This window comes from Larus michahellis, chromosome 9 (genome assembly GCF_964199755.1).
Source record: "Larus michahellis chromosome 9, bLarMic1.1, whole genome shotgun sequence".
Taxonomy (NCBI): Eukaryota; Metazoa; Chordata; class Aves; order Charadriiformes; family Laridae; genus Larus; species Larus michahellis.
This window is the reverse complement of record NC_133904.1, coordinates 33,163,369-33,176,002: the sequence shown is the minus strand read 5'-3', so window position 1 is coordinate 33,176,002 and position 12,634 is coordinate 33,163,369. Positions and strand designations below refer to the sequence as shown.

Sequence of the window (12,634 nt, the reverse complement as noted above, 5' to 3'; positions counted from 1 at the left end):
CTAAACATTTCATAAAAGCTGACAGACACGTTCTTTAAAAATGTTCTTAGTTCTGAGGCAGACAGTTTAAAAAATGGTTTCATTCCTAAAACAATCTGGAGTTCAAATCAAAGTGGTAAACTCACATGTGCATGAGTGTGATCTATTCTATGAATTAAGAATTCTCTTTCATACTACTTGTACGTCATGGCTGAAGAGTCTCCATGTAGTATGAAAAAAATATATAAAATTAAGGGTTTATTACTGAATGAAGTAAGAATCAAGGTAGACCGTAAGAGCTTGATGGAATGTATTGTTTATTCATAATACATGTGAAATGTACACTTCTATTTCTATTTATAAACCTGGCATATCTTATGTGAGAAGATGTTACTAGACACTGCATTTCAGTGGAGAAAACCATAATTTCTTCTGAAAATATTTAGAAAGAGCAAGAACCTTCTTTTACTTGATTGGTAGAGGCAAATGTCACAGATGTTTCCTAACACTGAGTACTCATTGGAGTATGCAGAACTATCCCCAACATTACGACTTTCGAATGAGAGACAAGGACTCAGAAAATTTTATTTTCACCCACGTTTAGCAATGACTTGCAAAGATGCAAGAATGTTAAAGAGTAGCAGTGACAAAATGCCACGGTCAATTTACACAGCCTCTGATAAATGGCCACTTGAGCACTGAACTTCACACTCACCCTGGAATTCCTCCTTGGATGGTCCTCTGGGATGCTAAGCCAGCCAGAGAATCCTTTGTTTAAAGTAGGCAGCAAGTGGTCAAGGGGGGGAGGCCTGACGTGGTGCTGAGGACAACATCTCAATGCTAGTTACAGTGACCTCTTTGTGTCTTAAGTCTGTAAACAAATATTTGGAAATTGGCTGCATTCTATTTTAAGTTGGCACCGTAAGTATAATACATTGCTAACATAAAGCCCTCTTTTTTCGCTAAAATAGGGAATTGTTGAAAAAGTATTCCTAACAATTAAAGCATAGTTTAGATGACAGTGCAATGCCAGTGCCAAGTGGTTATTTAGAAGGATTTCAGGTGCTAAAGAAGCAGGCAAATGATGATATGTTACAAAAATTGAGAATCAATTAGATAGACAGAAAGAAGCTACATTTAATGGCCTGGAGGAGCAAGCAAAAAAGATAATACCTGGTGAATATTCATGCAGAAATTTTTCTACATTTTGTTCTAGGTTCATTCAACACCAGAAGAATTATACTCCAACAGTCATTTTTACTTCATTGTGCTAAAACCATAATATTTTACACTGCTGGTTATATTTATTTTTGCTTTATACCAAACAGAAACTGTTTTGCGTCCCAGTTATTCTTGCTAGTACTATTTACTGCAGAGGATCAGTTGACGAGATTTTCCAAGTTTCCCTTAAATGCAGATATTGGGGACCTTGCCTGCCTCGCACTGTATTCATTGTAACACCCTTAGTTAATCGGGTATCCTACAGCATAGCCAGTCTCCTAAAGACTGCCTAAGGGTTGCAGTAATGCTATGGCCTATGCACAGCTGATTTGGATTAAAAAGCCCATAAAACTCTGATATTAATTTAAAAAAAAAATGCTTTTTACAATTTATTTATTTTCTTTCTTTTTTTTTTTTAAATGAGTGCAGTATATTTTAAAACAAAATTTGGCTAGTTATGTTAGAAAAAAATTTAATCAGACATCATTCAGAGAAGTACTTGTATTTACTAAATACTTTTTTATTTCCTGTTCTGCAGCACTGCAGAAGTGCTCAGTAGAAAAGGGTTTTAACTCTTCAAAGTTAATGAGAACTGTATATTTTACATGTTATTAATCATAAGCGGTGATGAAAAACTTACTCTGACAATCAAGATTATGTGTACCACATACCAACATTTAAAGTAAAACTATGGGTGCTACAAAAGGTGTATCTTCTAAACAATCCTGCATTGGCAGACTGTTGTATAACAAAAGCCCAACTCAAAGCCAAAATAATTTGTGTGCGTAACTTATGATTATGCCCAGGATTGTTGTAAAGTTTTTTAGTTTTTTTTTTTAATTTATTTTTTCTAAAACTAAAACTCCGATAAAAATGTCTCTTTCTTAACAGAATAAACAAGACTGTCATTCTGAAAATGTTGTTATTCTTAGCATGGTAACATGTTCCAAGTCTACAGGTAGTCTGGCAACACACGGCACAAAATCGCTGTCCTACTGATCTGGCGAGATGGCGTACAGAATGTTTTATGAGTGACCTTTCATTTCTGCAGTTGCCTTGTCTAATGCTTAAATGTTAAGTTTTTATTGCCAAGTGCTTCTTTTGGTGGTTTAGGTTTGTTTACTCTCTTACTGAAGCTTGAGACAGATAGTAAAATACAAGTACTGTAACCACTTGCTGTGAAGAGCTAGAAATGCGTAAGTTCTATTTCCAAATAAATAGTTGTGTGTTGTTCAGTTTAACCGCATTAAAAGCATTTTAAGAGTGTTTAGAAACCCTCGAGATTAAAAGAAACAGTGAGGTACTGGGTATCAAAAAGGTATTTTTAATAAATACAAAAAAGATCAGTGTCTGTATAGAACAGGGATAACTCAACACTCTGTCAAGGTTGTACTTGATTTCAGTGCATTGCCTTGATCAGAAGAGAAGCAAACCTGGATAATTAAAGAGCTTAACAAGACTTGTATATACTCAAATTTATGTCTTTAATAGCAGATAGTAGGACACAGAAAGATTAGACTAATCTACCGGTAGTAACTTTTTTTGCAGAAACCATTGCCTCTGCTGAATCATTTCCATATTTATGTCTCCTACTGCCCATCAAAACTGGATTAGTATTTCAACAGCAAGGTGCCAAAGCTTTGTCAGGATTACATTGAAAAATGCTGAGACAAAATGACTGAAGACATGTTAAAATGCCAGTAATAGGGCAAAATAGCATTTATAAACAATCATTTCTCTAACTGGCACATACTCGTACAAGGTACTTAAGGAGAAATAATCAAGAACATAGCATTCGTGATACAATGAGCAACCAGTTGTCTACTTAAACATGGTAGATTTAAAAAAGATGTATCCTGTATTTTGGACAGCAGCATTATACATTTCAGTGCCTGAAGGAAAAACTTAATTCATTTCTATTGAGATATAACATGGAAATATGTATTTGTGCTTTGTAGCTTTACACAGATTTCAACATGCAAAGTATTTATTAAAGCAGAAAAGCAGCATAAAGCTCAGAGGGTGAGAGGCTCCTACTCAGAACTCGTATTGCTATAAGTAATTCCTAGTGGCATACCTTCTCCAGTGGTTATGAGCCAGAATCCAATTTTAAATGTTATTTTCATGAAGACAGATATTAAAAATATGTATGTATCTTTCACTGGAAAGTTTTGGGAAGACAACACGGTGAAGTACCTAATCGGATACTCTTCTTCACTCCTGATGTATTTAAATCCTGCACACGGCAAGAAAATATAAAATTAACATATATAATATGGAAACTATTTCAAGGAATGATTTGTAGAAGTTTAATTCTGTTACTTTGAATTTACACGTGATAAAGCCACAGTTTAAAGGAAACTGATGAAGATTGTTATTGTATTGCTAATTACGTCTTTTCAGATTTAGTAGTTTACTTCGCCTTTGAACAAATTATAATTTCTATCATCCTTTTTCAAGGGCACAAACCTTGCATCTACTGGTTCGATTACTAGTAAACACAGAGGTTACAGCTTCTTTTGCTATTACCCTTTGATTTTTCAAGGTTTCCAGTATTGAATGCATGGAGAAATCAATTCTCTTTAAAATAGCTGTTACGCTGTCTTTCATTCTTAAAGCTCGAGTGCGTCTTTGAAGCCACACAACCATCTTTGGTTATGTGTCCAAGTTAATTTCGTTTTGCCTTAAGTAAAGCAAAAAATCCAAAAATCCAATTTTAAGAGAACATTTCAAAAAATCCTAATTTTAATATAGTTTTCCAAGTAGTTATATGGAAATATACAGAATTGTGGTATTAGATTATTATAAAGTTTATAGCTTTATTACACAACTGACAATTTGAAAAAGTGAAAAGGTAATTGTAAGTAGAATGCATAAGGAATTTAGTTACATAGCTGTAATGATGGTATCATCTGTTCATTAAACATTAACTTTTTTCTGATGATAGCTGATGACAACACTGTGGGCCCCAGACTTGCAAAATCTAAACCTTCACTTAAGTCGTACACCTGCAGGTATTTTCTTTCCAAACTGTGGCCATTTCTGTAGAACTGGGGTTTGCTTTGTTAACCTTGATTCCCTGCGCACGCCAGTCTTTGGACCTCTGATAATGTCTTGTCTTTTTGCATCCTCCAGCTATCGAAGTTAATCTCCAGAAAGCCCTGGCTGAAGCCTCTGAAACCTGCACACAGGAGTGTCTCATCCTAGGCCATTCTGACAACTGCTGGATGCCACCTTCTTTGACACAGTATCAGCAGTCCAACACCCCTTTGCCATCGTTTGGCTTCCAGCAAGGCTGGGGCCGAGGAGCCAGGCCTGAGGGACGACACACTCTTGGGAGGCCCCTTCCAAAGGATGACACTGACAAAGGCCAGGGTGGGCCCCGGCCCCAGTTCTACAACACCTGCGAAAGACATTGCGCCAGCGAAGATCCCGTCAAAGTCATTCCTCTGGCAAACTTCGCCACGTCCCACCAGGCACCAGTGTCTGGGAGTAGCACTACGTTTATACATGAGCACCAGCTATAAATGCATATCTGACAAATCTGCTATTTCAGGCTTTAAGTGTGACTGTATATAGTCACAGCCTAACACTGTTAGTGCATATACAAACTTGTTAGGCCTGTGAATATTTATGTATATAGAATCCTAAATTTGAAATTGAAAAGCTAAATCCTTAGGACTTAGTTAAAAGAAATTTACCATAGTTCTTGGTAAAATCCACAAAATGGGGAAGAAAACCCACAACCCAGAAACAATCAAAAGAAAAACACCAAATCCTGATCATTTTCTTATATGGGCCATATAGTGCAAATATCTGCCAGCAGTTCTTCCTCCCTGTTGAAAGCAATTTCTTAGTACAGTTTGGAGAATATTACAATCTAAATATAGCTGACTCAATTTTTCTTTGTTGTTGTTATTTACAGCATATTCATGGATTTCATCTTCCATTTGCTTAGCAATAGAGATCAAGTGGGCAATTTCTCATTTGGTTACCTTACATAATAGAATGAATAAGATCCTAAAATCTAATTCTTAAGAAGGATCTTTCCACAAAATTTATCTTTTATGTAATTAAGAAGGAAAATGTACTTAAAGACATGACAACTGCTTTTGATTTTAATTTTTATTGTCTCAGTCTACAAGTACTTATTCTTTGAAATAATTCAATAGATGAAATAGAAAGCTCTCAACTAGGCTTTTCTGTGTGAAATAAACAACATGACAATGATACGCAAGATAAAAATTGGAAAAAAATCATAACTAACTTATTTTCATTTCCAAGATTTTCCTTTCTACAATAATGCAAGCAACAATATGATACAATATGATACAATATGATATTATGCTTTGCAAGCCATAAGTCTATTTCTAATTATTTTTTTTAATTTTTTTTTTTCATCTTGCAGAGCTTGCTTTGGCTACTGTTCCTGTTAGTAGAAAATTACATGGGCACTGCTGAAAACAGTAGGAAAATGGGGTAGGTTTTTTGGCTGATGTGATGTCGTGGCTGCAAGCTACTGGTGTTTAAAGAATATTATAGTGATGTATATGGCTTTTTTTTATAGCTATATTGACCTATTGTAAGTATTCAGTAAAAGGTTAGCTATAATATTAGTTACTTCACCATACAGCTATTAGATGAAGAAGTACTCATCATTGTGGCTTAGTTTATTAGAGAATGACTGACAGTTCTGAGCAAAGAAAGAAGAATCTAGGTAGTGAAATCTGGATAAATGTAATTATAAACACACCCCAATGATATTATATGATAAAGTCTCAAGATGAATCTCTTTAAAGATGAGGGATTTTTTTCAGTGTTCTGTATACTGGAGGATATAATAGTGGCAGAAAAAAGCTGGTGAATTCTATATTGGGTGAAAAGGAGGTTCCTTTATTAGATGAAAAAAACACATTTTCCTTCTAGTATTTTGTTGCTGTTTAACATTTCATCATTTACAGTATGTACATACCAAGAAATTTTTTCTTTAAAAAACTGCATAACTTTGTTTAGTTTTATTGGTACATTAAGTGAGACAATCGAAGTTGTATGGAGGGGAAAAAAGACAGCGTGTGAATATTTCCTATGGATAGAACTATATGTAGGCTTCATATTGTAACTTAAATCTGTAATTTATAAACAAAACTGTGTGTAAAAATGCTGTAATATTAGCTGCTTGTAAAATTTACAGAAGTTCAAGTTGTTGAGGGTTTCCAATGAATGCTAAAAGAGCTTCTCTTATGTGCCCAGCAGGTATAAGTAGCTTTATATATCACTGTCCCCAATGTAAATCTATTCAAATCACATTTAGATTTTATGTGCAAAACAAAAGAAGCTTCACTTTTAACCTACTGATAGGGTTTAATTAATGAACATCAGATTATCTAATGATCTTTTCTTTTCTTTTTTTTTTTTTAATGTAGTTTTCAATAACGTTTAGAAAAGATGTGGCACACTGGCTTCCAGTTGCATGTAAATCCTGGAAAAAATAATAATCCTTTGGGTACTGACACACAATAGCTGACACAACACATTTCCAATTCCAGGACAATTAAAAATTGAGAAATTAATTCATACCTAATATATACAAAGCCCTTTGTTGTTTGCTTTGGATTCATCACAATGAAAAAAATTAGCAGTCCTTTTCAGGGATACACAAAAAAAGCTTATCTGTAGTTTACACAGATTTACCAAACATATTAATTGTGCAAATTTAGAATAATGCTGACAGCTAACGCTTCCTATTGTAAGCAGAGGACTTTAGTTTTTATTACAGAAAGCTGCCATACCAAATGTTTACAGAATTGGCACCTGCATTGGAAAATTCTCACTTTTTTTGCCTGCAACATTTCCTTTCTGGCTAAAAATTGTACCTGAAATTTCCTGGCAAAGGAAGCAGAATTAGTGTTTTTTCATAGGTAGGGGGAAGAAACCCCAACAAACTTCACATTTGAATGTTTAGCGGTTTGGTTTTGGTTTGTTTTTTTTCTTCCCTTAAGTACAGAAGCAATTAACCATCTCCCTTTCTCTTGAAATCAAAGAAACAAAACCTCGACAAAACACCAAAACAAAACAACAACAAAAAATTGCTTAAACAAAAAGCATTGTAAAGATGAATCTGATTATAGGAAGTATGAAATGTTATATCCATGAAATAATTGCGTTGTGATATTCTGAAATTCTCTCAACAAGATGCAGAACAATTAATTGTAAATACATGTTGTATCAGGAGTCAAATGGTTCCCTCACTCTTATATATTACATATCTAATACATAAAACTATGCATCTGAGGCAACATTTTTCTGAGTAGCATGTCAGTATCCAGAGGAATAACGTTACTAGAGACTCTTTACACATCTTGCCATATATATAAATAATTTATCTAGTACATAGACTGTATATTTTTGTGTAATTTTTTTTAGTCATTTAACTTATTTTATCTTACTTGTGTGAATTTGTGGAGAAAACAATCCTATATACAATATACAGTAAAATGGTAGTTACATGATTAGATTTGTTTCATGCAGTGTAACAACAAAGGAAAACCTTTGCCTTCAAAGCAATGTGTCACACAGTCTAGCCTAGATTATTCCCCCCCAGCCCCAACTCAGTACAAGCTTGTTGCACTTTTAAGTATTGCATCAAAGTTACAGGTAGTGGTGGCAGAAAGAAAGGTACTTTTTTCCATATTGTAAAGCAGTCAATTATTAAAAAAAACTGAACCCAATCTTAAAAAAAAAGAACCGAAGTTTGAAGTAAAATGTGCTGTTTCTTTGTTTTCCTAAACTGTGCTGTATTCTGAAGTGTAACTTAATTCTAAAGAAAGAGTAATTAGGCATGTCTGCTTGGCCAGACAGAGACTACAGAGCACCTGCTCTCTCTGGGCTGTGAGCTGGCCGGATGCAGGTCATTTAGCTAATTATCATGGCAATGAGCCCGTGCTAATAGGACCTGAGGGCTTATGAATGTTAGCATGACAGCCAGCTTGACATAACATTAGTTACGTGGTTCTGAATCCAGCCAGGGCTTTTTGCTTAGCGTAGGGCTGGAGGAGAGCAGCTGCTTCGTATCAGGTATCTGCGACCTCGGTGTGTATAGATCTGTTTGGGTTTGTTTGTAAGAGAAGTGAAAGTTTGCTGTTGTATTCTGAGCAAGCTGCAATCTGGCGTGGAACCCCATCAGCCCCCAGCCATTGTTGTTACCCTGCTTCCAGCGTGCTCAAGCCAAAGGCCATAGACCTAAATGATTCCTAGTCAATAATGGTTGATTAGCTCAAGGTTGTTTGGTTCAAGCATATAAAGTTTGAGTTTTTAAAGTTTGAAAATTTACACTTGACTCTATTTATTTGCTGAAGTTTCACTTTCGCAGCTTTAATACCAATCCTTACTGAATGATTATCAATTAAATGATTGCACTGACATTTGTGACTGGATAAATAAAAAGGAAGGGATTGGTTTGTGCAGACACAAAGTAAAGTTGAAGGCAAAGATTTTATTTGGTATAGGTAGGAAAATTGTGTATAACTTATGTTATCCCTAGTGAAGAAAGAGATTGACAATTTCTTGTAAATATTTGAGTTTGTATTTCTGGAGAATCTCCCTGCTCTATGGCATACTACAGGATCTGAGAGTGAGCAGTGTATGTCTGTGTATTGAAACAGCCCTAACCACACTTTACAAACCATGCAGTTGGACATCATATACTACAGTCCAGCAGCATTTAAAGTCCAGTAAATTTGCAGTAGTTCTGTTTCAGGTTTCTGTACAGCATGTTGTCTTGTTAATTACAATGCTTATTAATAAACTAGATCCACAAAAGCAGTTTTCTCCTTTGCACTGTCTTCTTTCTGTTTCTGAAATATAAGGGGTTTAAAAGTACTCCTCCAGCCGGACTTCTCTCCCGTTTTCAGCTTTCCAAAACCCATTTCTTTGTGAAGCCCCACACTGTCAGAAAGCCAAGAAAATTTAACTACATTTACAGTTGCTTCATGCAACTGAGTAGCAGGCTTTTGGTAAACAGTAGAAATATTCACACACACAACGTGTACAGCAGTCTAGCTTTATACTATCAGAAATATCTTCCATTTCCATGTCACTTCTTTACATACCAAGGTCCCTCCTTCTACTATGCCTCTCATACACTTACTTATAGAAAATCATTATGAGCTGGAGGCAGGAGTGTTTATGGGTTTTGTTTTGTCAGAAAATAAGCTATTTCTAGTTGAGAGAACATGGTTAATAAGTTGTTGTTGAGCTAAAGGGATTATCTTCTCACCAAGGATGTGATATAATGAAATAACCATCAAACCAGGAACTAATGAAGCAATATTTTACGCATTTTTCTATATTTAAATCCATATTTAAACAGCAACTCTCTTGATAGTTGTCCTGACACTAAGGCAGTAATATCTTCTTCTTTGACACAGTTATGGCTTTGCAAGCGTAGCGTTCTTGTCTGTGGGACCTTTTCAAGCAGCAAAATAATATTTATTTTGGCATCAAAACTGTGCACAAGTATATTCCTTCACTGACAATAACTGTTGAAACATTAGATTTTGTTCTAAAGAATGTATTCAGCCTAAACATTAAAAAAAGTAAAAATGGATAAAAACTAAACTTCTGGAGATGGAGTTTCTCTGCTTTATATGGTAAATTCTCAAACTGGGCTCAGTGATGTTTTGAAGGGCAACCTCAGGAAGCGATGAAACCGTGGAATCTTACAGAGATCTGCTAAACAGTATGAGAGAGCAAGGCAGAAATATATACTATCTGAAGATGTGCATAATTTTAGCATTGGTGTCACTGTGCAAAACTGCAAGGGGATTGCAGAAGTAGTGTTCCCTGGGAGTCATCTTTTTGCTCTCCTCCCTGTGGGCACAAGGAATAAATACCTGGAGCGCTTCCCTGTCCACGTTGGAAATACTTGAATCCCAGGAATTTGCTGTGTAGCTCTACAGAATGCAATATTTTCACCAAAGCACTGCAGCACTGAGGGAGGGCTGGTGCAGTGTTCAAGAAACATCTCTTACCCGTAAGATGGACTCCAAGACCTCCTGCTCGGTAATTTCTGGTGAGGTAATGTCTTGTTAGAACATACACATGGATTTATTTAAAGAAGAACATGTGTTTACCAATAGCAGGCAATTTTGGAGATATGCTGCCCATATAATCATTTAGCATTCTTGACTTTTCTTCAGGTTTCTTCCAGGTGTGGCCTTAGGAGTGAGCTGTAGTTTGACTGTGCAGCAGCTCGTCCGCTCTGCCTTAGAAGTGCTATGTATCAAGCAGAAGAAGGAAATGAGCAAGAAGGTACTTCCTACAGCAAACAGAAAACAGCTCTCCTCCCTTGTGTGGTGGTGAAAGTCATGTTTGAAGAAGGTACACATGGACTCCACTTGCAAATAACAACTATTTTTCCAAGATTTAATCTTTCTGTCTTGGTCCTTGCATTCATGATCCAGTATGAAAACATATCATGTCTGATAACTACAATGAGACTAAAGATATATTTCCATTTGTATTTTTTATTATTTTAGTGGTTTAGAGGTCTTTTGATGGTGCTGATTTCATGCTTAATCCTAAACCTCTAACAGTAAATGCATTTATGATCTGAAAGCTATGTCTTCATATTTAATTCAAAGCAATTCAAAGCAGGAACTTAAATGTGTAGGTCCATGCTTTCTGGATAGCTTTTAACTATGGAATTGAGGATACCTCTTCTTACAGTTTTTCTCTACTAGGATTAAGAAGTCTGTATTTATAAAAAAGAAAGTTAGTAACTACACCTATCAAAGAGACAGAGAAATGAAGTGGCTGGAAGCACTGTAGACTACACTTCAATCCATAGCTTTAAGCCACGTCTGCGATGTCTTCTATAGCAGATGAGTAGGATGTGCAAAGAAAAAGACATTTTCTAAGGGACTGAAATGACGTTATTCATTGCTACTGCAGCTGTTGTGTATGTAGTAAAAGAGTTGATTAACATAATGAGATTAAACTAAGAATAATTGCTTTTAACCTGTAGTTAGCTTGAGTTGTTGTTTATAGTTATCAGGGATGATAAAAGACTGTACCCAAAGCTTGCCTAAACTTTCCAAATGTCAGCTGTTCTATAAAAGATGTCTTTTCCCTTCTCTGTTGTGTAGATCAAGCTTCGATTTACAGGTGTATGGAACTACAATAAGCCAGTGTATAGTTCTCAGGAGACTAACTGAACAGAGGAAAGTGAAAATCAGGCTGAAAAATGAAGTGATTATAAGCGGGGTGGATGGGCAGGGGGAAAGGTGAATACTTTAGGAAAAATTCTGTAAAAACACTGGCAAGCAGGTAAAATGAATGACTTGTCCACCTAACAGATATGCTGTCATACATTGAGTTGTCTGCAGACTTGCAGTGCAACGCTAATTTTATTATTTAACATTTTGTAGATACATAAATTAATTTTTTTTTTTGCATAAAAATATCTGTTAAAACCAACATAATCAAGATCTGTAATGGCAAAGAAGACATATCTGAAACATGTTTAGGCCTATTTTATAAAGGCCCTTGTACCAGGCTAATTTGTAGTAAATATAAAGGGACTCCTGCCGTTGCTGTGCATGAGCTAATGCTTTCAAGTAATTCTAACTGCAGAGACCAGAATGGACCATAATGGTTTAAAAAACTTAAGTTCAATGAGAAAATAAAGATGTGTAATCAATCTACATAAATATACATACATATATATACACGCTGTCAATTTAATTTTGTTTTCAAAGTTCATCTATGTACAAGAGGCAAATGTCATCACTGAGCATCACACCAATTACTATATAGAATTTAAAAATATTCATTAGATTATGTAGGTGTGCACAAAGTCAAAGCTGCCTGTCGTGGCAGATACAAGTTGCTGTTTGTTTGTTTGTTTGTTTTAATTGCAGTGGAGACATTTAGCACTGTGCCTGCCTGGTAACATAGGAAACGTAATACAAGACCTTGACATCTAAAAAGATTAGACTGGCTGAGCTGACTGGCTCATAAAAACGATGCTGAGGAAATTGGCAAAGAAAACAAGTCTCTGAAATTCTAAACAAGTATTTTAAATGCAGAAAAATAATCTAAAGGGTCATATTTGCAGCTTATATGCTGCAAATAATATGCTGCACAGCTATATCCATATAAAAGTAAAATTTTCACAGTGAAGCATGGTAAGAAAGCCCTTTTGTTAGCTGAATTCACTCTCTTGCAATGATTACACACAATCAATCTCCTTGGATTTTTAAATGCTTTTTATCAGATTTCAGCCTATTGAATCATAAATGTATTTTTGTCAGAGTAATACTACTGAATATTAAAGAAAAGATCAAATTTTCCAACCCAAAAGCTGCCACTTCAGTCTACAAAAGGCAGTTGTTGAAGCCTATTACTCTTTTGGAAATGCTTGTCTGAAATTCCC

The 12,634-nt window shown here is 35.4% G+C and overlaps 1 protein-coding gene across 3 annotated transcripts in view; it reads left to right on the top strand.

Annotated features, from left to right (window-relative positions):
• PCDH11X (protocadherin 11 X-linked) overlaps positions 1-9,008 on the top strand; it is a 520,173-nt gene extending 511,165 nt beyond the window's left edge. For all 3 annotated transcript variants that reach the window (XM_074602025.1, XM_074602026.1, XM_074602024.1), the window contains one exon: positions 4,336-9,008. In XM_074602025.1, coding sequence (XP_074458126.1) covers positions 4,336-4,727 — 392 coding nt within the window. In that variant the 3' untranslated portion in view covers positions 4,728-9,008. The remainder of the gene's footprint in view (positions 1-4,335) is intronic.
• The last annotated feature ends 3,626 nt before the right edge of the window (positions 9,009-12,634 follow it).